General features: G+C 39.6%; 1 protein-coding gene and 1 pseudogene across 4 annotated transcripts in view; both read right to left on the bottom strand.

The window, feature by feature from the left end:
- Positions 1–27,993, bottom strand: part of Elapor2 (endosome-lysosome associated apoptosis and autophagy regulator family member 2) — a 176,666-nt gene that overhangs the window by 57,229 nt on the left and 91,444 nt on the right. For 3 of the 4 annotated variants that reach the window (XM_028862111.2, XM_028862102.2, XM_028862109.2), the window contains exons 2-6: positions 26,441–26,561; positions 11,860–12,055; positions 8,030–8,177; positions 4,162–4,248; positions 482–587 (exon numbers count right to left, since the gene is read on the bottom strand). In XM_028862111.2, the coding sequence (XP_028717944.1) occupies positions 482–587; positions 4,162–4,248; positions 8,030–8,177; positions 11,860–12,055; positions 26,441–26,561 (658 nt within the window). The remainder of the gene's footprint in view (positions 1–481; positions 588–4,161; positions 4,249–8,029; positions 8,178–11,859; positions 12,056–26,440; positions 26,562–27,993) is intronic. The other variant, XM_028862110.2, reaches the window with a different exon arrangement.
- LOC114687489 lies at positions 2,611–4,155 on the bottom strand (annotated as a pseudogene).

Raw genomic sequence — 27,993 nt, 5'->3', positions numbered from 1 at the left:
CAGTAACTCAATACACTTCACTTGAGCATGAACCATGGCAACGTTTATTGGTGCCTCAGCTGGGCTAGAAATGACCCATCTGCTCAGAAAGTCACAAGAGGCTTAGAAAACAGCCAGACTCTTATTATTTTTATGAATATAACAATGATGAGATTATCTGGCATAATTTACATATTTCTAATGAGTAATGGGCTCTTGTATACAAATACACTTTCATTTTATTAAAAAAAAAACCTGAAGATTATCATTGTGTTTACTGCTTTACACTGATTAAATAATCCAGTTTGAGGGTAGGAGGAAAAAGGAAAAACTGATTAATCAATTTGGTGGATATAAAACTAAGGTTTTTAGACTTGTATGAGGTCTGACATTAATTTGTGTCTGTAAATAAACCCCTGAAGTCAGTTAAACCAACACTCTAGTAAACATTTTAACACTAAAATTGGACTGGTGACTACCGAGGCTCATAGCTATGAGATACCTTCGATGGTGATATTTTTCACTAGCACAGGCTTGACCGCCTTCGAGCCCATAAGGATGCCTGTCGTCCTCCAGTACAGAATATTGGTGCCTGATTTCAGCATCACCTACAGAAAGAAGCACAAGACACTCGGGTCAGACAAGCTATTTCTAACCACAGGCAAAAACTGCTCCCTTATACCCTCTTTTAATCCTTTATATAATCACCATTAAAATAGAATTAACAAACTTAAATACTCTTAATTCCAGCCTACGATATAATGAAATTGTTTTAAAATTAAAAATCAAACATTTTTGCAGTCTGACAATCCACAAATATACTAAGGGAGAAACTAAGTCTAAAAAGATAAACTTGTTTTTAAACTTCAATGTTGTGGCTTATACACAGAAGGGCTCTATCATACAGGGTAAAGGAATCTGAACCCAAGCATCTGCTTTGACAGTAATGTTATTCTTGAGGTCAATCTCTGGGCAGTAAAAAGAAGAAAGTCAGCATAGTACTTATTTCTGCTCTGGCCTGGATATGGCACGAGTGCTCCCTAGAGATCCATATGTAGGAAGCCTGGTCCCCGAGTGTGGCAGTAGTCAACTTCTGTGAGGAGAGACTATGGGATGTAGTTAGGTCACTGAGAACATTGCCTTCTGAAGAGGCTAGTGCTGGTCTCATGCACTTAGTTCCCTCGGGACTGACTGCAGCAGAGGAGCAAGCCTGGGCCTCGGCACACTCTCCCCCTGTCTGACTTCTGGCTTCACCATTGAGCACCCTTGATCACATTCCTGCCATCTGATGCCATCTTCCCCAGAGCTGGAAAGATGTAGGTACTGTGACCTTAAACCTCCAAAATGGAATTGAATAAGCCTTTTAAATTTAGGAAGTATCCAACCTTGGGTATTTTATTAAGTGACAGAAAATGGGTCACATAGCTTCGTAGCTTCTAAAAACTCTTCAGTGAGCCACAGTGTGACAAGAAAAAGAGAAAATGTGCTACAGGTGGCTTGATCTAACTCTAACTCGAGAAATTTAATGACACTCACATTTGCTTCCTTTGTCACTGAGACATTGTCTTCATATAAATCAGACTAATTTTCTAATCAATTTCTTGCTGATCCAGAGTTAGGCGGTCTTTGCTTTCTCATTTGATGCCTTTATTCCTCTGTGTACCCTGGCTGGTGAAATTCAAGCTATACAACATTAAAATCTGCCCTACTCCAACATCCTGGAAGAGATGTGGAGTACTAGTGCATTCAGCACATTCCCCTTGCATTAAGTCTTCAGTGATGAAGTCAGCACATTGGCTGCCAAAGCCCCATCAACTCGGTCTCGAGGAGAATTGACCTTGAGTGGTACTGATATTACTTTCAAGCAGAGAGATGAAACATCTGCCTGCAAGTCTACATTGTGTGGACTCAAGGATGAGGCATTTCTGTAACTACCAAGACTAGGATGACAGTGATGGGAACCGAACTCAGGCTTCACACTGGAGGCTCCATCTGGGCCATTACTGCCATCATCTCATTTGATACCGGACAACTGCTCTCACTTCTTTTTTTTTTCTTTTTCTTCTTCTTCTTCTTCTTCTTCTTCTTCTTCTTCTTCTTCTTCTTCTTCTTCTTCTTCTTCTTCTTCTTCTTCTCCTCCTCCTCCTCCTCCTCCTCCTCCTCCTCCTCCTCCTCCTCCTCCTCCTCCTCCTCCTCCTCCTCCTCCTCCTCCTCCTCCTCCTTCTTCTTCTTCTTCTTCTTCTTCATATTAAACTTGTAGTTTTATTCAGGTTTGGTTTTTAACAAATGTGTCAGGGAGAGAGCCGCAGAAAAGGGTGAAGCCCATGGGGGCAAGGCCCTCCCAGATGCCTGAGGAGGGATCGTGTCTGCTTCCCCCCCTGCCCTTCTCACCACCGCTAAAGGGGCTTGGGGAAGAGACAGAGGCAGGGTAGGGGGCTGGATTCCAGTCTGTACAAGTGGTGCTTGGGGGTGACGGACCACGGAGAACAGGCAACCAGACAAGGAGAGTGGGATAAAGGGCACAAGACCATTTGCCAGAATCCACAGCTTTCTGATTCCAAATTGAATTTAAAAAAAAAAAGGGGGGGAGAGGTGGGGGACCTAAACCACAAGCAATACCCAATTCCCTTGCCCCCACCAGGGCTGTGAGGGAAGAGGCAGGTAGTAGCTTCACCAAGGCCATGGCTCCCTCATTCCTGGCCAAGGGAGCTAGGTGAAGGGCAGGGTCTCCCCGACAGTTTGAAGGGGTGAGGAAAACCAAAATAAAACGTCAAATAAATTGTATAGGAGTCCAGCCAGGTGCCCAGCCAGAGCGGAACCCAGCTGGGGGAGGGGCCTCTGTAGGCTCAGGGATCGCTGCCGCCACCACCGCCACCTTGAGGGCCAGCTATTTTGCCATGGCCTTGACTGCAACAGCTGCCTCCTCCTCTGTCATGGCAGACAGCACCGTGACCAGGATCTCTTCTCCACAGTCATGCTTCTGCTCAGTCTCCTTGCCAAGGCCTCCCTCAGGCAGACGAAGGTCCTCTCCCACCTCCCCACAGTCCTGGAGCAGGGATAGGTACCCATCCTAGATGCCAATCAGCTGGAAATCATTCCTTTTAATGTTGGGGGCATCCATATAATGAGTTGACAGACATATATTTTCGTATTTCTTCCCAGTAAAAATGTCAAAACCAACCAGGTGGACTTTGGCATGGCCATGCTTGCCAGTCTTCGAAGTAGACATCTTGATAATCTTACATGGCCAGCCTTTGAGCACCACAAAACCATTCTTACATAATGCTGAGCACTGCATTGGGAAGGTGGCTGAGACCCCTGCATCTCCTGTCTCGAAGTCCAAAGCATCTGCCATTTTAAGAGGCTTCCATTCCAACTCACCAGCTCCTCAGCCTGAAAAAGCTTGCAAAGCAACTGTTCTCATTTCTAACATGAAAGGAAGAACAGCCACCAAGTCGTTTATGGAAATACAGAGCGAGGTTTTAAAGCCATGCCTTACTCCAAAAGAACAGTGTCACAATAATAAAAGATGTACTAACACATGTCATCTGAGCATCTCAGATTCAATCATTTAGAGAGAGGTGTTGGGCAGAAGTGAACTTGACACTATGTGACCAGAATGGGTAGAATTTTGACTAACAGATAGCAAATACATAGAAAGTGGTTTGGCATTCCAAAAGTGGGTGGATTTTGTGACAATCAGGTCTATGCAATAATAGAGACTGCAAAGGGCCCCAAAAGCAAACCTGAAAAGTGATTTCCTAAAAACACCACCGAGACTGTGGAATGAAGGCAATTCATGAGCTCTCCAATGACCAGATACTGGTCTATCTCAGGTGGCAGGCACATTTGTAAACTTGCATAATCGAACTTAGTAACATTTTGTGTCAGTTTAAAATAGCTTTCTAAGTTGTTGAGTCCCACTTAATTTAAGGGAAGAAAGCTGGGATAAGAGAGGACTAGCAAAACATTCTAAGGAAAGGGGAAAACAGAAAAATAATTTAAAATTTTAAATGTGAGCCTATGAAACATAAAGGCAATTTCTTTGCTAAATGGAACTTATCTAAAGTAGCAGACCATGTCATCCTTTTTATTTTCTTAGAATTAATGCTTAGAAATAGTTGGGAAATAGAAGAAGAATGGAATTGGTGTCAACAAATAAACACAGGAAAAGAGACTTACAGAATGGGAGCCCCATTCTCCATTGTCTGTGAGTTTCACCCACTTGTCTGTGGTGGCATCCATCTCCTGGCACTGGTCATTCTGAATCTGTGAGTCAAACACAGGGGCTCAGTAATGCTTTTGGAATAATAGCTGTCATTCATTTCTGTTCTCAGCACATGCTGCAAGAACACCCTTTAACCCATTTTAAACAATGAACGAAGGAATCTCCAACAAGTAAACATGCCAAGAGGGAGTGGTTCTGACTAAACCATCTCATTATTGCAGCCAAGTGCCAGGCCATTAAGGAAAGTGAGAATACTTATCACTGGAAAGTCATTTCAAAGCCTCTGCCCAGATTACCCAAGTGTTTTAACAATTCACATTCACCATGCGAGTCTGAGTTTAAAAGCAAAGTCGATTCTATTCAATTTAAAATTGTTCTCTTTTTGAGAATTTCATACATGAGTATACTGTATTTAAATCATTTCCAACCCTCCTTCTTCCCCTTAAGCCCCTCCCTTACATCCCCACCCACTCCGGGGTTCCTGACCTCTTCTGTATTTATTATACATATACCTACACTTATGGAGTCAATAACACTGCATATGAACACATGTTAAGGATGAATACTTGAAACTGGTTAATCTCTTAGGAGGTTACACCGTGGAGGAAACTGATTCTCCCTCACTCAGCAACCACTGATTGCACCAAGGTTTCTATCTAGGGGTGGGGGCTTGTGGACTCGCCCCTTCCCTCATTGGCATGTTGACTGGTGTGGTCATTATTCAGGTCTCTTTTAGGCAACCATACTGCTAAGATTTCACTGGTGCAGCTTCTCTGTCAGGTCTTGATGTCACTATCTCACAGCAGGTGTCCTGAAATTTGGGCTCTCAAGACTTTCCTGTCCCCTCTTCTGCAATATTCCCTGAGCCTGAGGAGGGGGTTGCATTGTGGATATATTGACTGGAGATGGGTACCCCAAGTCCATCTTCTCTGCATTTTCACCAATTGTGGATCCTGGTTATCTCTGCCATCTGATGCAAAAAGAAACTTCTTTGGTAAGGAGTGAGAGCTACTTTGATCTGCAAATTTCACTGACAGCAGTAAAATTTAAATTGGCAAATAGTGTGCCTTGGTTGTCAGTTTCCCAGAACGTGAGCTAAATATGTAGCTAAATGGTTATGGACAAAATCTAATTCCTAACCTTTGTAATGGAGCAAATATTAATCATTTACCATGACAATTAAAATGATTAGAGATAGTATTTTTCACATTAAACATCTTGAACTCTCTGGGTAATTCTTCAAAAGTGCTTAGAGGTTAGGATATTACTTTTCAGGTCTACAAAAATTACAGAGATACCTAAAATCCAAGCCATCATTCTAGTACAGCAATGGTCAACAGCAGGTAGAGGCAGATTTCATCACATGTACTCATCGTCCATCAAAACTATCTTTCTCTTCTTTAAATTATTCTTGCTGCCTTTCTTATTTTCCTATTTATCACAAAGCTTAAAGTGTTCTCACTAAGAGAAGTTTCTAAAGACTTAACTAGAAAACAGTTCCATTTGCAATATCGTTATCAAGAGAATAGCCAATTAATATTTCCTTTAAATGAATTTGTGTCCTCTGACCATCTGACCATCATGATCACTGTGACACCAGCGTTAAGCCATTTCATAGATGCTACAGGCTCTGAATATACCTCTAATGAACAACTAATAGGCAGGGTAAAGGCTTTTTTTTACACGGGAAAGCAGACATCATGTGATTGTGACATTCCCTGAGACTCTGAAGAAATGAGTTCCATTACTCATTTTGAAACTAGTTTAGGTGTAATTATGGACCAATAACTTCTTTACATTTCAGCTTCATCATTTTTTTATTAAGAATTTTTTTTATTCATTTTACATACCAATCACAGATCCCCCTCTTCCCTCCTCTTATCCCTCTAGCCTCTCCCCTCAGCCCACCCCCCATTCCCTCCTACCACGGGGAGTCAGCAGCCTCATCATTTTTAAAAGAAATGCTGATGGAAAGTCTCACTTGGTGCTCAAATACTTCAAATTAAACAGTTTACATGTATTTTTCTCCACACCGCCTACATCTTTATCTTCAAACATTTCCTTTTCATCACTGACTAATGATGACTGAGGAGTGTTGACTTTCTGAGTCAATAAATCACAATCTATAAGCGTGAAACATCAATAAAGGGATCAGCATGAGCTTCCCACCCCTTTCAGACTCTAAACCAGATGAACACAGGCATCTCTGTGGGAAAGGAACAAAATGCTATGCCCTAAAAGCACCTTTGTTGGCTGCCCTCAAGAGACTTGTTGGGAAATATAAAGAATCTGCCTAATCACAGCAATTAGACCCTTGTCTCACTTCCTAATTTTATTTTCTGCAATACTATTGAAATGTCCCAAGAAATACTCACTCACTCTCACAAGCTTTTTTGCAAACAGGATTTACTTTAAAAAGTAAATGTGTTGAAATGTTACTTACCATCCTAAAACATCAAAGTATGCCCATACTAGAAGTTCCTCAAAATGCCCTATCAAACAATCCACTTCACAGAAGGGAGCAGTGATAGCCGGAAAGTCAGACTTACTGCCCAAGAACACACAACTACTAATTATAGAGTTAATGCCACAGTCAGAACCTCTTCACCTCAAAAGCAAGGCTTATACCTTCATGGGAAATAGTTCTTACCATCAAACTTTCGATATAGAAACTGTAATTACTGATTTAGAAACACTCATCACCAAGATCAATAAAAATTTGTTTTAGAATTTTTAGTATATTCTTCTCTTAAAATCTGGATCACAGGAGCATTTTTCCCATTGCTTGCAAAGCAAACACTGTGCTTAGTGTAAGTCCATCTGAAAACATTTTCTCAAGAATTTGAGTCACTGTCATAATAAATATTACTAGATCAGCTACAGCTTATATTAGTTAAACAGCCTCAGTAGTTATTCTGTTAGCATATGATTATAGCTTAGATTCTGTCATTCTACTTAAGCTCATGACAGACACATCAACTATTTCATCCAGTGAGTCCTTTCAACAGTACAAAATTCACAGAATCAGAACATACAGCCATTTCTACTTTTTAAATAATTGTGAATGAACAAATAATTTAGTCAGTAAGAAAATATTTACTGATTTGCAAAGAAATACTTTAAGTAAAAAACAAAAAGTTTTAATATAATTTAACATAATAGAAACTGTTATGACGACTCGATGGGTAATGTACTTGCCGCATAACCAGGATGAGAACCTTAGTTCAGATCCCAGCACATGTAAAAGACGGCTATTGTGGCACACATCTCTAAGGCCAGCACTGGTGGAGCAGAGAAAGGCAGATCCGCAGAGCTGGCTGGCCAACCAGGAGAGCTGAATCTGTGAGCTCAGGTTCACTGAGATACACCGTTTCAAAAAATTAAAGTGGAAAGTGAGAGAGGAAAACATCAACTTCTGTTCTCCACACATGCACACACATGTTCCTCCACATACACACATGTTATGAACATGAAATACCTTTTACATACACAATGCATAGAAAATAGTAGCTTTTGTAGCTTAAAAAAAAAAGGAACCTTGGAAAAATTATTTGTGACATACATCTAAGCCAAATGGCCACCTCATAAACATAACCAGAAACAAGCCCACCTTATTCCACAAGATAGATCTGAAAAGTAAAGAAACTGTTAATTTGAACACAAAGTACCATAGGGGGAAAAACTTTCTTTTAACACTGAAAGATCCAGTTAACACCTTCCAAAAAGTGAGGAGGCGTAAAGTGGAATGGAATAGGAGGAGGTTTAGAGACAGTCATATGAATGTTCCTTAAAAATCAAATTCTATAATATGAAAAGCCTTACAAAGAACTCAAAGAAGATGTTGTTGTCCACGTACTGGTACTCAAAGAAGACATAGCCTGACTTCTTAAGGTGCACGGCGTAGATCAGAGACACAGTGCAGTCATCACGGTTGGACTCTATATAGTTCCCGCGAGGAAGCCAAGAAGAGCTGTGAAGACAGAACCAAAAGTTTTATGTGAGAGCTCAGAAACCTCTGCTAGCCACAATCCTTTGACCGAGAATCACAAGTAGATTCCATGAGCAGAACAAGCAGATAACACCAGCTCTGCTGAAACTCCAAGGCTGAACTCCACTATGGAGAAGTTTATCTTTTTAATTAATTTATTTTTTTTTACTTTACTTAAAATAATTACATCATTTCTCCCCTTTCCTTCCTCCCTCCAACCCTTCCTGTGTCTTCCCATTCCAGATCCTCCCATGTACACCTCCTTAATCTTTCTCAAATTGCCCTCAGAATAATAATACCAATAGACATGGAAGGTGTTCCTGCACAAAAACTACAGTCAACTAACTATTGCTGAGAGAGGGAGATGAACTCCCTAATTGGTTACCCAATACTGAGTAATCAGCCCTGAAATCATACACATACAAGCAACAGTAAATGGATCCACCAGGTTGTATTATATAGTCATGTGTGTGCATATATACACATAATATTAACAGTTAACTATAGAAAAGGGCTTATATTTATAGCATATGACATCTTAAATCTTTTTAAGGCTATATGATCAATTTACCATATAAATGCTTTTTGTTTACAAAAATCACTAATATTAATATTCATAACCTCAAGTAGAATTACTCTTTCAAATAACATCTGAGTTTGACTTATAGACACATACACACACACACATACACAGAGCAGGTCTATGGAAAGAAATAGTGCTACTAAATGCTAAATATTTAAATTAATGTATAAAGCTGTACTATTTTTGATCTCTTAAATTGTTGAAGAAGTCATGAGATAGAAGATAAAACCTTCACCACTGAGTCAATGCTAGATACACTAAAGCATCCCACGAATGTCCTGTAAGCAATGGATCTTTCAAACAGAACATTGGTGTGTGTCAGGGTTTACAGCATGCTTCACAATATCTGACAGAGGCACCAAGAAAAGGATGTAAATGTGCATTTACCAAGGTAGACCATGGTAGTGCATGGGGCACATTGTTGAGCGGTATTTTGTCCTGACTCCTATTTGTTACTGATCTGTTCTGCTCCATTTGCCGTTTGCTGTGAGTTGAACAACTGTGCTCTCCCATCCCAACCCCATGGTGGACTAAAACCATGAGCAAAACAAATCTCTCTACTTTGGGTTGTTTCTAAGGATCTTTTCAAGAAAGTAATTAATACGGCCTTTGCGCAATGTTCAGTCAACATTTCTCACTCAACATTCCTCTCTTCACACATGCCAGCCAGTACCTTCATTTTCTACTACAGTCTGAAGCTGCATGAAGGCCTCACCAGATGTCAACACTATGCTCTTGGGTCTGCATAACTGAACTAAATAAATCTCATTAAAAATTCCTCAGTATCAGGTGCACTAAAAACAGAAATGCATAGACTAAGACAGACAGACAGATACATACACATACACACACACACACACACACACACACACAGGGGGAGGGAGGGAGGGAGGGAGGGAGGGAGGGAGGGGGAGGAGGGGAGGGGGAGAGAAAGAGAGGAGGAGAGAGAGAGAGAAGAAAGAGAAAGAAAACAATCTCATTCTCCAAAGAGGAAAATAAATCATTGCCACTGAGCTGAGAAAGAACAGAAGACTGAAGGAAAGAAAGTGAAGGAGGAAGGAAGGGGGCAGGAAGAAGCCAAGAACTGCAGTATTAGCTCAGCTAATGCCTCAGTGTCTTTCAACAGTGATGACAATGCCAGGTTCCTGATGAAGCATTCTTGTCCGAAGGTGGCCAGAGGCTTCCTATTTTACTACCTCTCCCTTAATTTCCCAAACACAGCACATTACCCCAAGACAAACATTTCTCCAGTGCTGCCATGTGTGAAACTCGTGATCACCTAGCAATTAAGCAAAGGACTTTTCAACCTTAGATCCTTAACCCACACTCTGAGAAAATAATCAAGGTCTAAATGAAGGTCAAACACTCAAAAAAAGGGAGGGGGACATGAATTTCTCTTTAAAAATTAAAGAAAGGTTAGTAGAAACACTACTGCCCTAAGTTTGATTATAAGTATAAGATAATGAACTCATTTTTCTAACAGCACTAATTGCATTCTGCATACAATATCTATTATATTGTGAGGCCAATTATTTTCTCATTAAAAATTTAGCTACATTCTTTGTAATGGAAGTCCAAAAAAAAAAATACCCCTCTTCTGAGATGTTCCCTGAGCCTTAGGTACAGGGTTTGTGTTAGCTGTGTCAACCGAGGCTGGACATCTCGCTGCCAGTTGTTCTCTGCATTCTGACAAGTTGTGTATTTCTGCAATGGTCTCATAAATGATCCAAAGAGAAGCTTCTGGGATGAGGGGTGAGAGGCAAACTTACTTGTAGATATAAGCATAACTATTTAGAATATAGTTAGAAATAGTGCTGGTTTGGGAAAGAGGCAATAGATTCTCCTCTAAGGACCATGACCTCATCAGACATGAACACCTGGCTGTTTGCACTGAGGCATGAGTTCCTTTCTGTTGAGCAGGCCTTGAGTCCATTTAGACAGTTGGTGGTGGTAAGCTATAAAAATGCCACTATTGGATTCTTGGACTATCTTGCCATGCTAGTCATTGTTGTAGTTAATAGGTTTTATAGCCAGCGAGGACTATTGATTGTTTTCTTCTATTGGCAGCTTGCATAGCACCTTCAGATACTATGAAAGCTCGTCTCTGGGGAGGAAGCTTCCAGGTCAGTTCCAGCTCAATTCCTCCAAGTCTCAAATGTGTAGTGTCTTCAGAAATAAGGTCTTACCTTCAAGTTCTGGGAGGCAACCAAAGACAACCAAGTAATGGCCTATATTTGATGGCAAGGGTGTCTCTTGGACTCCCCTGACAAAAAACCCAAAGGGCCGTTTCCCATGCCTGGGTTTTTGTTAGTCTATGACTATTAGAAGGAGGGAGCATTATTGTCCAAGTGATGTAACTTCATTAAATGTGTGTGTGAGAGAGTGTGTGAGTGTGTGAGTGTGTGTGTGTGTGTGTGTGTGTGTGTGTGTGTGTGTGTGTGTGTTTTAAGTAAACATTCATTGCTGAAGAGGAAGTGGAAAGATTGTAAGAGCCAGAGGACCAGGACGTCTAATGTACCTATGAAATCTCAACAATATGCTCACCTAAATACTGTCTGCACCATGACAACACCAGTTGACAGGACAATGTGGATGAGAGAACTCTCAGCAGCCCCGTTCATAAAGAACTATACACAATTAATGGCTGCTCAAAGAGGGAAGGTCAGTCATCCTCAAGGATGAGCCTCCATTAGGTTATCCAATCTCAAATGCTCAGTCATAAACAAATACACCCTTGAACAACACTAAATGGACACGGTGGCACATATATATACATATGTGTGTGTGTGTGTGTGTGTGTGTGTGTGTGTGTGTGTGTGTCTGTAATAATAAAAGTAATTAAAGAAGAAGAGGTCATAAATTTGAGAAAGGTTGAGGCAACGAAGGAGAAATTAGAAGGAGAAGAGGGTGGGAATTATGTAAATAAATCACTCATTTGTTAAATCATTCAATACTACAATCTTTTGCCCTGAGCTCATCTATAATCCTCATTATACTAAAACTATCCTCAACTTTTCCTAGAAAAGAATGACAACACCTTTTTCAAGTCTTCAAAGTGCAAAGGTTCGCTTGGGGTCTTACTTGTTACAACCACCTGGCCTGCTGTCCGAAGGGCCCACCACAGTGTCCATGAATGTGGCAACGTTGGAAAATCCTGCAGGCAACTCATCCCATTCATCAAATTTGATGCCACTGCCCAAGGAGTAGGTGCCTTCAACACACTTACTGCACACCTGGTTCTTCATTTCTAGGTACTCTCCAGAGGCACAGGAAAAAGCTGGAAGGCAGAAGAAGGTGCAGCCCATTAGTCACTGGCCTCTTCCATTAACCGTCTCTCCTCCATATTGTCACCAGAGTTACTTTTATAAAGCCCTGAGGAAAGCCTTCCAATGTCTTCATCATGGCTGTTTGCACTCCACAGTCTGCCTCAACCTATTTTACTCTACTCACCTTTTGAGCAAAACAAAATGCATCTTAATCCTCTCTTCTGCTACTGTGGCTTTTCTTTCCAGATGTTGGACAAATGATCTTCTCTATCTGGATAACTCCAGCTCCTATGTAAAAATGACCATCTTCATGATAAATTACCCCCCACTCATCTCAGACTGTTATCCATGCCCCGCTCCATGGTCAAGCAGTCCACTTTCCACAGCTCCTCCACTAAGGTTCATAGAAACTACTGAAGAGGGGAAGTGCTACTTTTTCTCCACAGGGAAAAAAAGGTCATTATTTTGGGATTCCTAGTTGTACCTAGCAAAGTCCAAATGAACAAAATAAGTGCAGTAAAGAACAAAACAGAAAGGGGATACAGGAGAGCATGTAGTAGTTAAGCAAGTTATCCCACCCCGAAGCCTTTCAACAGCTTCCACCTTTCTAATATTCAAAATCTGGCCACTTACGCCAGCCTCATCCACGTCTAATGCGAACTACTCTGCCTTCTTAAGAGCTAGACTAAGCCAATAGTTCTGTTGCTAAGTTATTATTCATTCAACAACTGCAAATAAATGTTTCCAAAGTGTATAGCCCTGTGTGGGGTAGAGTTAGAGCTCAAGCCTGGAGGGGGGCTATCTAATCCCTTAATCAGGACATTAAAGAAGTAAGAACAAAATAAAATGTCCAAATTAAGCGATGAAAAGAAATCTCTGAGCCCAGTGAGGCAGCAAAGCCTCACAGGCAGGCACACGCCTCTTTTAATACAGTGGAGAACTTAAACAGAAATAAAAACAAGCTGTCTTTAAAAAAAACTAATTAAAGAATTAGAGCTCAAACCCACACTCATCCACCTACTCACCCACTAAACTAATGGAATGATTCTCTTTAGAAAAGCTTAATAATGCTCCTCAGTGAACTTGCAACATTCACATCAAAATCCTGAAATCAGTAAAACAACAGAATATCAGCAAAGGTCAGGCAGAGAATATTGCACATTAACTACAAGATCAAAATTATTCTGAAGACAGGTAAGAAAGATCATCTTGGAACAAGGTTGTTACACCTCTTATTAATTTTGTGACATTGAATACATTAATCGTCTCCTCGGGCTTTTGTTTCTGAGACAGCTACCACAGTAGCTGCCTCCCAGGATTATGTTAAGAAAATGAAATACAGCACAGTAGTTAGCATAACTACCCTGTCATACAGTACATGCTCACCAAGGGCTGCTAGTATTAGCATGAGAACAACCAGCAAAGAAACGGTTAAGGAAAACTATTTCTTTTAGTTTCAGTGAGTTCAAGGTCTTCTGGTAAACTCAGAATTAAACAACAGTCCCTAATATAACTAATGTCATCATCAACAAAGCAACATTTCAAATCATCTTGGAAGACAGTTTATTCTGAAATCAAATATTGATGTTTTAAATTGATTAACAATTAATAAAGATGCTTTATTTCACCTTACAGATTCTAATCCATCATGAAGGGAAGATTAGGGAAGGAACCCAAGGCAGGAAGATGGAGGAGAGAACTGAGGCAGAGGCCATGGAGGAGTGCTGCTTACTGGCTTGCTCTCCAAGGTTTGTTCAGTTTGCTTCCTTATAGAACCCAGGATGACACCACCCATAGTGGGCTGGGTTCTTCCATATTAGTCAGTAATTAAGAAAATGCTCCAGTTCAATCTGATGGAAGCGATTCTTCATTTGAGCTTTCCTCTTCCTAGATGACCCTAGCTTGTTCCAAGTTGACAAAACTCTAACTAGTACATCAGGCCTGTAAATTATTGTGAATGTACTAAGTGCATGGATTTGAGGGTTATGAATAAATTATGCAAATACAGAACCCATAAATCATGAGTATTGACTGCGTTTATAATAGACTCATTAAGGAGGAAGGTGTTAGGTACAGCTGCCAGGTAAGAAAACTGAGCTACAGTATATTTAAAAAACCTGATTACCTGGGTACCTGATAACAGACAGCACAGATAATAGGGTCTAGCTTGCTTGGTTCTAAAAGCGATACCCTACCTTAAAGAAGGGAGAAATAGTTCTGACTAATTCAATACCACCTTCCACATCACTCTTCCTTCCCTTCAGCATTATGCAATCTTTATCTTCACCATAAAACACTAGTTGACTCCTACTCGCATATTAGTTGTGTTTCATATGCTAAATCAAAAATATGCACTTGGGAACTATTTGAGCAAGCACCTAACTTCCATAAGTCTAATTACTTTGTTTGTGAATGGAAGATAAAAGCAACATCCATCTCAAAAAAACTAAGGGAGTAGGTGAATGGCGCATTGTTCAATACGCCTGGCATATGTCACAGACAATTGTATTGAACACTCTTCACCTCAGGAACATGTAAATAATAACACTGCCACTAGGTTGGTGTTACTTTGTCTCTACAGAACAACTATGTAGTCCAGGTTCATCAGGTATGGGCCTTTAACAATACAGGAAAGCTAGGATGTCCTAAAATGTTTCATCCTTTAATAGTTTACTTCTATTCCATCTTTCTGTCATCCCAATAGGCACATGTCAAAGGAAGAACTACACACTCCATTAAAAATTTAATTGATATCACAAGATTATACTGATTTAGTTTAATTGATTTCACAGAGTTATAGCAATGCCTACCTCTGCTAGCAATCACAAGCATCTCCTTCTTTGATACTTTCTCTCAAAATGTCACTCACTTTCTCTCTCCACACAGATCTTGGCATTCAGGCTTTAATATGGTCCACAGTTTCAGTGACTGCACTGTTTGTTGTCATTTGTTTGTTTGTTAGTATTACATAATATACTTAAATTAGGCAGGGTAGTGCAGAATTTTTCTAGATATTAGCTACTGTATGGATTGGCTATATTTCATTTCAGTTAATTGGTCATTTCTAAAGTAAAAAAATAGCTTTTTTCAACAACCTTGAAATCCTACCATAACTGAATGAAACTGACAATTAACAAACCCCAGAGCTTTGGTAGAAGGACTATGTTAGGTTTTCAATGCTTGGACAAAATACCTACACAAAACAAACTAAAGAAGCATGGTTTCATTTTGGCTTACTTTCACAAGTTTTGGTCCATCATGGTAGGGGGATAATGGCGGAACAGATGCTGTCACATCATGGTGGCCAGTAATCAAGATAATGCCTGTACTCACTGGCTTTCACCTTTCTGGCCTATTCCTCCATCCGGGACCCCCTGCCCTCTTACCTACCGCCACCTATGGAGCAGTGCTATCCACATTAAAGGTAGGTCTTTCTTCTTCATTTAATTCTCTCTGGAAATACCCTCACGGTTACACCAAGAATTGCTCTTGACTAATCTGCTAGGAACTTCCCAATTCAATCACACCGAGAAGAACAGAATGCAAAGAGATAGACAGAGACAGAAAGGGAGGGGGACAGAGAGAGAGAGAGGTAGACACAGGGAGACAGAGACAGACAGACAGAGAGAGACAAACAGAAGCAGAGAGACAAAGACAGAGACAGACAGACAGACAGAAACAGAGTCTCGGAGACAGAGGGAGACAGAGACCTTCTTGTCTAAGGTTGCCATTATTTGGCAGTGGCCTCAGTCTGGGATTTCACAGTATTTTACCACAGCAGAAACTGGAAGAGAGATATTTAAAACTCAACCCCCTAAAGTCCAGGCTTAACCAGGAGATCATGCACTCACTCTCCATTCTTTTTCTTGGCTCTCTGATTCTGCTTTCCTGACATCTGTTTCTACAACTATGGATCTGAAAGGGCTCAAATACACAGGTGCAAAGAACCAGACATGGGAAACACAGTATTAGTCCATCACCAAATAACAAAGCCACAGGCAGCTTTCTCGACTCTCCAAGTTTCTATTTTCACATTCCATTGGGAACTTCCCATCCTCTTCCTCTTCATAGGTCTGCTTACAGGGACCCAGTAAGAGACCATGAAAAGTAGAGTCTCTGTGGGAAATAGAGCATGATAGAAAAAGTCAAGACATTACTGTTATTATGCAAATACAATGTGCTAAGAAAGTTATTAAATCAAATTGTTTATATGCTGACTATCCTCTGTGATTTATATCTATCAATAAAAAGTCTATTTTTAACCTATTTATCACAGAGACTCTTGGTTTTAGTTTTTCTCCATCTAGAAACCTCATGTTTTAAAAGACTATGGCTATAAATTACATGTATTCATAATTCATTTATTTTTGCTATTTTGATTCCAATTATTTCATTACTAAAATATGTTTTCCGGACCATAAACAGCAGTAAGAGTACCCTTAAAAGAATTTGCTTGTTTAGTGAGATGTTGACAAGACACTGAGCCTATGTAATCTTATTACAGGTATCATAATAATAAGATTAATTTAAGCATCAAGTACTTCTTAGTATTTAGCATTTGGCAGGCAACAATTAGGCACCAGGGTGATGCCTAATTAAAGAGGATGTGGTAGCAAATAGGAAGATAGAATTAATTCTGTCCCTCTGTTCACAGAGCTGCTATAATAGCCTAGTCCTCCTCAAAATCAATTATAGTTACAGCTCATCTCTCTGAGCTTAAACTCATTATAAAGCCCATCTCATTTGTCAAACTAAGTTAATATCCAAGCATAAATAATTTTATATTTATGGAGAAATTCTAAATATAGAATCAAGAAGCACTATTATAACTACTTTTCTTCAATTGATTAGTCTCATTTAGTAAAATAAATACTGTCAAAGCCATAGTAATTGTTTTCCTGCATAAGGAAACCTTTGCGACTGTTAAAATAGTCACTATTGATAAAGGGTAAATCAGGGACATGACGGCTACTTATAGGACCCAAAAGTACACTCTGCTGCCACCTCTTACTTAATCAATTGACTGCTGTCATCAGATAATCAATACTTTGTCTCCCAGGCTTATAATCATAATTCTCCTAGGAAAATGAGAGGGAGTGTCTGGGAGAAAATGATCAGTATTCTCAGCCCAGCATGCCTGGCTTCTCTTCTTCCTCAGAGCCAGTGATGAGGACAGCACTTTCATACTCTCTCACTGGCAGATCTTATCTGTACAATTCCTAAACAGATAAAATAATGCTTTCTCTCATTCTGCAAAGATGAAAGTGAGGTAGGAGGAAGCCAAATCATTACATTGAAACAGGCTATTTTTTGTCATGGCTCTGATTCACAGGAAGCTTGCTTCCCTTGGCTTAAAGGAATACTTGTTCCTTTTAACTAGCAACAGTCCACTTATCCTAAGAAGGCATTTTCCCTCCAAGGAAGGCTGGAAGTGATTGTCAGTTGCCTATCATGTTCAATCTAAGGCAGGATGAGGATCATGGAAGACAATTTATCAAAATTCTTTGAATAGAATTTGTTCCCCTAAGAACAAATGAGCAAAAACATTAACAGGTTTCATTAGTGCCCCACTATAATTTATAAGTTATTGGTTTTGAAGCATGATTTGATCACAGAAAAAAATGAATCTGTGATAGCTAATCAATCATCTTCTCTCAAGATGATCAAAGGACTTTTGCCACCTCATGGCTGCCCCAGGTGTAATGACATGGATCCTGAGGCTTCACATCTGCATCAGCATCAGCATAGCACTGTATACCTCTTTGAATAACTGCAAGCTCTCACAGAAGACTCTATCAAAGAGAAGCAATGTCCTGCTTCACAAGTTGTGAAGCTTGCAGCCACGAAACTAGAAGATTTTACTACAACCGAACCAAGAAAGCCATTGTTTCCACTTAAAACAAACAGGACAGCATTAGGAAAAGCTTTGCCTTGGAATTCAAAAGACATGAATTCTAGGTCTATCATGGCTGCAAGGCTACTTGAAGCCACATGTGCAGTTACTGTGCAAGCAGAAGCTGCACAGTTAAATGATCAGAACTGTATTCTCAAAAGTCAAATCCTGCCAATAATGACATCTGACTCTCCATTAAGAGAAAGCGTGGATCACAAAGCTGGAATATCTAAATTTTTAGATGTGAACTCCTTAGAGAAGAAATAAAAATTTTCACCTCTCACTTTATAAAATGAAAGTTAGTCAAGAGATCCACAAAAGATACACTAATAAGGTCTTTTCTGGCTGACCTTTCAATTGCCATTCTAAGGAATATTTAGTGAAAGTATTGCCTCTGATATCTAAAAACTGATTCTCACAGGACACCTCCTTTTGCACATCCTCATACAGTTATTCAGGTAAAATTCCTGAACTACAAGAAGACTGATCAACTAGGAAAACAGAGTGATATAAACACAGACAACCCTCATTAAACTAGCAGAATATATAAAAGAATCCCATCCTTTTTAAGCTAAGCAAAGGTAGTTTTCATCTTTACAAAACAATGAAAAGTATAAATGTATTCTACTGTGGCTTACTGACTTCAGTATCTTATTGAAAAAGGAAAAGTCCCAGTTCATTGAGAACAAGATGGCCTAGGGTTCAGAAGAGGAGAAAGAGACAGAAAAGGAGGGAGGAGGAAAGAGAGAGAGAGAGAGAATAGCCAAGTTTACAGGAAGAAAAAGGTTCAGAGTACTTGATGAGGCACCACAGGAGGCAAAACAAGATATCTGTGAAATTGTCTTTCTCAACTTCTGTTTATGCCCTAACACCTTGGCTCTTAGCTCCCTGCACTCCTTGTCCTTAGAAAGCGCCTGTCATCGTCTACCTCCTGAGAGTCTCTCCAACCTTACTGCAGTTTTGAGAGCTGAGTTCCTTCCCTTCCTTAGGAAACCTTTTATTCTGATAAGCTTCCATAACCGCAGTCTGCATCAAACACCACTATCGCCATAGGCCCGGTTCTACTGTTCTCAACAGTTTATCTCACCTCTCAAGGCTGCCAGCCACTCCAGCCTCTCACCTGTCACTTGTAGGCTCCTGAACACACTCAAGGTCCGACCTAGACTTGCACGTCAGCATTCCCACACCAAGCCTGCTGAGAACAAAGTGATTCTGTATTGATGGGATTTGAGAAAGACCAATCATTTCCCAGAGGTAGGCCAACACAAAACAAACTGTGTGCATGTATTTGTGTGTGTGTGTGTGTGTGTGTGTGTGTGTGTGTGTGTGTGGTTTATCTGTTTCGATTTTCTTTTTCATTTTCTGTTGTTTCTCTCTTTCCTTCTTTTTTGAGAGAACAAACATGAAGTTGAGTGGATAAGGAGATGGGGAAATCTCAAAGGAGTTGAGGAAAATTAAGGGATTTGATCAAAATAAATTTTAATAAAATTTTTAAAAATGAGAAGAAGAAGATGGTCCAGGAGCTCAACTGATTGATGCCAAATCTCAATTCTGACTGTGACTGATCTGTGTCTTCAGGCTTTATTTCAGCTCTTCTGTTTAAAAGTTTTTTGGTTGTTGTAATGACTAAATGAATTTAAGTCATGCACATCTAGCATTTACATTTGTGTCTGCCATACAACAAAGATCATTTATTCTAAATGCTTCAGCTATTATTCCTACTAAATTATACTGCACAATTATGACTCCAGGCAAAACATTATGTATTTCAGCTCATAACTCCTGAACCTTGGCTATCTTCAGGTCCACTGTCCTTGGCATGACACAGGAGATGGTTGGGACATTTACCAGAATCTCTGTCTTGCTCACATTGCCCTTGAAAGGTAGTCCTGCAGCCCTCACAGAAGACTCAGGAAAATCCAGACCCATTCCACTCAGCATATCATCAAGCAGAAGAACTTCGGAATTCACTTCAGAGTTCCTCAGTGAATTAACACGACTGGTACCTAATGCACGGAGCTTAAATCCCATTATAGCTCTAAATCAGGATGCTTGTTTCCCCGACATGAACCAATGACAGATTAACAGTTTCCCAAGTTGCTCAGCTGATGACTGATGACTCTGAACTACAAGTTTACATCTGTTTCATACATTTGACTCCATGAGCACCTTCTCTCCTTGGTGAGGTCATCCTACATAACATAGGCCTTCTTCACTACTCTTTTGAAGTAGCTTTATTTACTTATCTCTTGCTGAAAGTCTCTGAAGACATGAGTATTTTCACTGTTTTATATCCTCATCAGTAAACATGGTAATATTCAAAAATAGGCCTTTCACTGAATGAATTAAAGCTCAATAAATATTGTGGAGTTTTTTTCCTCAGGGACAAACAAGTTAGTTTCAGAATGGAGATTAAGCTAGATACCATCTGTAAAAGGCCATTATCAAAATACCAGTGCAAGAATGTTGTAAGAGAAACTTACAGGAAATTACATGAGATGCATTAAATCATAGCATAACTAACTATGTATAAAGTTTACTGTTTTCAAGCGCGATATTTTTTCTCTAAGATTTTAATGGATATTGGCAAAATGCAATTACATATATATGTTAATTAAAGTGATTCTGTGATGTACATGTACCAGGTAAAATACTGAATCAAGCTAATTAACATATCTCTCACTCCAAATAATTGGTGTTTATTCTTCCTGACTAAATAAAACATTAAGCATTTTTACTAACATGCTCCCATTCTACTGTCTGCTTCTGTGAGTTCAACTGGTTTAGATTTCATGAGTAAGTAAGAATGCAGTGTTTGTCTCTCTGCTTCCATAGTGTCCTTCATGTTTCAGTGAGTATAATGACTTCCAGGACCATCCACACTTTTAACAATGACATAATTCTTAACTTTTAAAAGACAGTATAGATAGTATACAGAGTCTATATGTTCTTTATCAATTCTTTTGTTTTTGTCTTTGAAATAGTATTTTACTCTGCAACCTAGGCTGCAACCTAGGCTGCCGTGGAATGTTTGTGTAATCCAGACTGGCTCCAAATTCATGGAAATCTGCCTGTGTCAGCCTCCCAAGCACTGGTATCACACACATGAACTACCACACCTGGCCCTCCATTAATTTCTTAAAAGATGTATATGTGTATGTATATGTGTGCATGTTTCCACGTGTGGGTACATATGTCATTATTCATACATGGAAGCCAGATGAGGGTATGAGCTGACCTCTCTCAGTCTCTGCTTGGCTCCTTTGAAGCACGTGTCTCTCTGAACCTGGGGCTTGTGTTTTCTCAGTTAGGTGCTGACATTTTCATGCTTCTGTGTGTATATCATAATGCAATTGAATAGAACACTCTTTGAATACCTGTTAAGTCCATCTAGCCTATAGGACTGTTCAAATCTACTTTTCTCTAGTGGTTTCCTTTTAGGATAGTCTTTCATTACTACAAATGGGATACAGGTCTACTAATATTATTGTATTGCTTATATTTATCTCTTTAAATATATTAATGTTTGCTTTATATACTTAAATGCTCTGATGTTAAGTATAGTTATAATTTTTCCATCTTTCTGTTGTATTGATGCTTATAATTATGTTGTCATCTCTCTCTCTGTTTTTAATCTCACACACATGCACACACAATTTTCTCTTTGCCTCTACAAGTAATAGAATATCTGTCTAATATAATGCTGAGTGTTTCTTAAAAACCATTAGATATGAGTCTTAAAATAGATTTGAGAAAAGAATGAGAAAAATATGCACCCAAAGATTTGTAAAACTAATCTGACCACAGCACTTATTGATTCAAGTAAAATGAGTGTTAATTTACAATCATTGAAAGATCACAATATAAGCATATGCATGCATACTTATATAAAAGTTACTGTATCTCATTAAAGTCACATTAATTCCTTAGCTCCTATGTGGAAAATACAAAAGGAAACTATACACACATGCTTACTACTTACATGATATACATTTTATACATGTGTATTTGATTGTATATGTTCTACATGCCATTAGTTGACTTATATCAATACGGAAGCACAAGATTAAACAAAGTTCAGAAGACAAAATTGATTTGGTAGTTACCTTCTGAATGGAATATTTTGAAAGCCATTCTCAATTAGAAAATGATGTATTAAGGCCGTTCTTGAAATTATGGGTTTGGAAATATTTGAAAGAGTAAGGAATAAATGATATATGCCCTCCTCACGAAAAAGCACGAGAATATAAAAGAAACAGATATATTCCTTTCTTCCTTAGTGATTTAGACCCGTTAAAAACATGTAAAGATGAAACTCTCTTCTCCTTCTCATCTCCCAGGAGAGCCAGGCCCTCACCCTTCACTTCTGAGCTTAGGTGTGAAGTCAAAAGGCCGCTCTCTACAGGGTGTGTAGTTGCAGTGGGAATTGCTCAAAGATGACCGCTATTTTTGACAATCTAAGACCATCAAAGGAATCCCAAGGTTTAAGAAGTACTTTAGAAATTCTACTGCCTCAAGGATAAAAGAGGGAAATGAGCCAACAGAAGCAGCCAGGCTTAGAGTGAGCTACCACCTCTCATTCTAAGGCTGGGATGAAGAGGGCAGTGGTTCAGGAATGGTATGCTACCTGCAGGACTCTGGTGGTGGATTATGCCTACAGATAATAGACTGGTGCAGACCAGGGCCTTGGAAGAAGCAGCCAAGTTTCCAGTGAGTGAGCCGGAGCTTCCAGGGGAATGCAGAGCCGTAAGGTCACCTCGGTGTGTGGTACAGCACTAGGAAACTGACCAGCTCTCCACTGCAGAAGGCACAACAGAGACTGGAGCCAGCGTCTTTAGCAGAGGTCTCTCCCTGCCTTTCCAGCGCCCTGCAGCTTTGGAATCACATATACCCAGGAATTCAACATAACAAAGGCTGATACACGACTGCTCCCTAACCAACCTCTCCCGGAGGAGCTTTGCAACTTGTTTCCAGATGGTTTCTGGAAAGCAAATGTATAGCAGAGTTAACCCAATTTTCTGGATAAGTTTACAGTTGATGAGTGAATATTCCTCAGCAAAGGCCTCTTCTACTGCCCCCTTTTTAAATGGGAAGAGATCTGTGTGATTAGACTTTGAAGAACCTATAGCAGTTTCAACAAAGGCCCAAATCTGGGTTTGCTGCTATTTCGGAACACTAGGATCTGAGAAAATCATGTCCCACACAGCCGCTGCTCTAAAGCCCCTTGACTTACTTGAAGTTGCCATTTTCCATTTTTTAAATTTGTTTTTTTTTTTTTTTTCTTTTTTCCTGTCTGAGCCAACTGCTGGGTGCCAACAGAGCCAAAAGAACCTCGGCCACATCCTCAGTGGAGAGAAGCTGGCTCTGGAGTGAATACATGTGCAGTGGAGTCTCAGATCTGCCACAGCCAGAGCTGGGGGCAGTTACTGCACCACCTTAAGCTTGTGTTTTCCCTCCAGTAAAAGAGAAGATTGCTACAGCTTACACACTCCTAATCAGAAAAGCCCAAATTCTCCCAAATCTTAATTTTCTGAGTATGCTGACATACCACAAGGAGAAAATTCTACAGCATTGCTTCCTGTAACAAGAAATTTTTAGTATTGAATAAAAGTAACTACAGGTAAGGCATATAAGAAATATATAAAATACAAACGAATTAGGTGCTTAGACTTCCCAAGATATCTTATTATGCATATATAAATATTCCAGAGATAATCAAAGATAGGATAGGATAATGACATCCAGCTCTAAGCACCAATCATGTCTGTCTCAAGGTCACAATAAGAAATGGTAGCTATGATCAGCAATAATCTTAGGCACTAAAGATTGGGAATGTATAAACAATGTGCATAATATGATACAATTGTACTTCTTAGTTAATTAGATCTGTTAACTGAGTTTGTGAGCTTTGAAGTAACCTGCTTTTACCATAACAAAGAAAAAGCAAAAAAAAAATATCTAAGGCCAGACCAACAACTGCCAGAAGACATATATATATATATATATATATATATATATATATATATATATATAGAGAGAGAGAGAGAGAGAGAGAGAGAGAGAGAGAGAGAGAGAGAGAGTATAGATATATAGATATCATGTGGGAGCACTGACAACTTCAGATTTCAGACGAAAAGCTGATATAAAAAATGTCCCACCTATTATGTATTATTTTTTAAATAAGTATCATTTTCAATGTAATTATAATTAAAAGAAACTTGACTATTAGAGTTTTGGAAATGTTTTCTTATTGAAGAAGTAAATTCACTCCTGGAGCTCTGCAGGAGTCCACTCGGAGAGAGGAGGGATTTTATGAGAAAGTGCATCAGGATCATGATGGGGAAACATGCAGGGATGACCAAACCAAACTAGTGGGAATTCATGAAAGTTGGATCAATGGCTGTGGAGCCTGCATGGGACTGGACTTAGGCCCTCCGCATGGCAATACAGTTGTGTAGCTTGATCTTCTTGGGAGGCCCCCTGGCGGTAGAATCAGAATCCATCGCTGGTGCATGGGCTTTTTGGAACCCACTGCCTATGATGGGACACCTTGTGCAGCCTTGAGGCAGGGGGAAGAGCTTGAACTTGCCTCTACTGGATGTGCTGCCACCTGCGAGGCCCATGCCTTCTTGAGGGGGGAATGAGGGGTTGGTTGGTGGGGGGAATCCTGAGGGGAACGGGAGGAGGAAAGAGGGGGATCTCTGATTGGTGTGTAAAATGAAAAAAAAAATTCTTAATAAACAAAATGAAAAAAAAGTAAATTCAAATCTTTACCTATGGAATGTTATAAAAATATTGACTGGAAAATGTCTGCAATATTCATGTAGGAACCACTCCTATTTAGGCATGAGTTTTCTAACAAAATTAGGAGCCCTTGGCTAACCCATATAATTCACAGCGTACTGATAAATACTAAAACTATGACTTCCAGGAGATGAATGCCCTGATTTAGAATGACTACCAAGTCCTATGGTGTAGAATCCTCCACTATAGTCCATTTTAATCTGGACAGCCAGAGCTAGCCCAAACCAACACACTTCCTACCCATAGAGTAAACATTTAGAATAGCTAGATAGTCTCTACAAACAAAGCTGGTTACAGGGAGCCAAGGAATTATGCCCCAGGATAAAAAGTACTGGCCAGAAACACTACAGATTTTCTAGGAAACAAATTTGCAATAAGCCAACTGCAGCATTGTTACTCAGGCTCTGTTTCCCTTCAACCACATTCTGCTCTCACTGAGAACAGGTCCTGTGCCAGTGACTGCCATGACCCAAGTAGTGGCACCTACTTCTCTCTTGACCCCACTGTCTCTTCTGACTCTTGGTAGATCACCTGACCATGGGGACTCTCAGGTTTTCTCTGCATTTATTTAAAATCAGTCACCAAGAACTAATGGTGATTTTTTTTTCTGATTTTCTTCATACATTGAACCACTACATTCTCCACAGTATCTATTGCTGATGGTTAATTTTTTGCAACTCATAACAGACACACTGTATGAAAAAAAAAAGGAATCATTCACCCATTTAATAACTTGCTTATCCATTTCATTCATTTGGAAACAGAAGCTTTCTATAAATAGCTTTTGGAAGACCACAAGAAAATTGAAGTGGTTTCTCTGCCAGCTCTAGAACCCATGGCCATGGTTGGCCTATTTTACTGCATACACTTCCAACTGACTAAACTAAAAGATTTTAGAAGGTAGTTTATAAGTAAAAATAAATTTGATGACATCTCTCTGTGTTAATTTAAAAAGCTGAATTTCAAGCCTTCTAATTTCCAATTGAAAAGAGATATTGTATGTAATATTAGCAATCCTACAGTCGTCTCTCTACAAGTTATACTTAAAATAATTAAAATAAACTATTTCTGTGGCTAACAAAAAGAAATCTGTTGCAAGATGAGCTCTATGGGCAGTGGTGATGTTGAATGGCAAGAATATGAATATACTTAATAACAACTCAAAAGTTATCACTTAAAGAGAAATTCTAAGTGATGTATTTTTTATCCAACTTAAAAGTATTTATTTTAAAACTCAAAGAGAAAGTCTGTCAATCTTCTCTCCATAATTTCAAATAAGAGAATAAATAGATATTTTTTAAATGACATCCTTGAATATTGCCCATGTCTCATTAAGCACTTCAGACAGAAGGACATGAGGTCCCAAGAAAGACCTAGTAAATGCACCTACTGCCAAGATTGATGACCTGAGTTCATACCCAGGAGCTACATGGTAGAAATAGAGAGTCAAGTTGTCCTCTGATCTCCATCCACACACTGGAGCACACCTGCACCTCCATGCATACTTGCATAGATAGATATATGCAAATAAAACAAAGAGTACTAATATTTTTTAAGAAAGACTATTGTTTTGCTAGATATCAACACTACATATACATTGTTGCTAGGTCTCTGATGTTCCTTATAATGGCACCTAGAACTGATATGATGAGTTTATGGTTTAATCTGGAAAACAAATGGTCAAAAAATCACAACATACTGCATTCTTTGCCTCTCACTGGGTCAGGCAGGCCAGAGCAATCCACTGCAGAATTCGGAATGGCGACCCTCCACCTGGAGCCAGTGCTATCACATTCTGTATATTCAAAGTGGTAATCTTTCTGCAAACAATCACAAAAACAAGCCTTTGTTAGAGCCAATTCTAACTGGTGAGCTGGGTTTTTCTATCATCCCAAAGGGCCTCCAAGCCTGTTTCCAAACTGTTCCCTCTCCTGGGGTCTCACCCCTCTTCCCTCACCCCCACACCAGTAGTTCATCAATCAAAACTGTACCATGCAATGTAGAGAGGGCATTGAAGGTCTGGTGAAAAGAGGGTACTCAACACTATCATTCTCATCTACTGAGAAGACCACAGCACACTTTCCATATCTCCTTCATAGGCTTTTTGAGCTCTAAGTGATTTACAGACATAAGGACAAAGTGACGTGAGGAAGTCAACTGCTGCCATGTCTCAAGTGCTTCAAAGAAGCCAATCACTTCCATTGGCCTAATTCTCACTCTACTTAAAACTTAACAGAAGGCATAATAATGCATCATTCAAACACTACTAAATAGCCATGAGGCTCTCTGAGGCTTAATTCACACCTCCCTCAGAAGACTGCCATCCTTCAATATATAAAAACAGACCATTTATTACTATTGCCCACTTAAGATCCACTTTGTCTCCCACTTCTGGCTTCATGGCAACTTCCTCTTCATGTATATACGGAATGTTTGAACTGAGGAATCAGGACAAAATGTTACGGGGAACATTTTAACAATGAGAGAAATTCCAAGTCTACCCTATAATAGTTTCATTTCAATATCCTAACCATGAGACTGGACCCAGTGCAAGCACTCTGCAAGTAGACTCTATCCTCATTCTTATCTGGTTGATGCAAGTCAGTGTTCTGAATGTTAACTGTCTGCTTCCCCCACTGCTTAGCCTCCCTCACTCTGTGAAGGACAGGCAAGAACTATCAAGTAGCATCGTCACAGGGAAGTTGTGAATAGAAGGTCACGGCTGCTAGTCTCCTCTTCTTGAAACCGTTTCAATCTGAATGTGCTAAGAATTCCCCCAAAGCATCAATGTTTCTCTCATTGTTAAAATGTTCTGGGCTCCTCTGCTAACAGTTCTCTTAATTTATCTCTTTCTTTTCCTTCCTCCCTTCCTTTCTTCTTTCTTTACTATAAGGAATAAGGAAAAACCAGGCCACACTTTTGACATTCCCCCCCACCCCAAATTTCCAACAGAATATTCCTAATTTCCTTCTAAGCCCTCACCAACACTGCTGTTGATATTTCTAATAATATTCTACCTATGGCAAGTTACATGTTGTATAATGCAATACAGTCATTTTCTACTACATTTCCCAATTATTACTGAGCATTCACTGAGAGTATTTTACATGCCATTTCTACCAATCATTTTAATACAACCTAGGCTTTTCTACTCAAAATTCCTCCAACTTTGGCTCATCACACGATTCCAATGCCATCTCCCCAAAATGTTCAGGTTTTTTGCTTAGCAGAACTTTGTCAGGTCCAGATTTA

Source organism: Peromyscus leucopus, chromosome 3 (assembly GCF_004664715.2).
Source record: "Peromyscus leucopus breed LL Stock chromosome 3, UCI_PerLeu_2.1, whole genome shotgun sequence".
Lineage (NCBI taxonomy): Eukaryota > Metazoa > Chordata > Mammalia > Rodentia > Cricetidae > Peromyscus > Peromyscus leucopus.
This window is presented reverse-complemented; position numbering and strand designations above follow the sequence as displayed.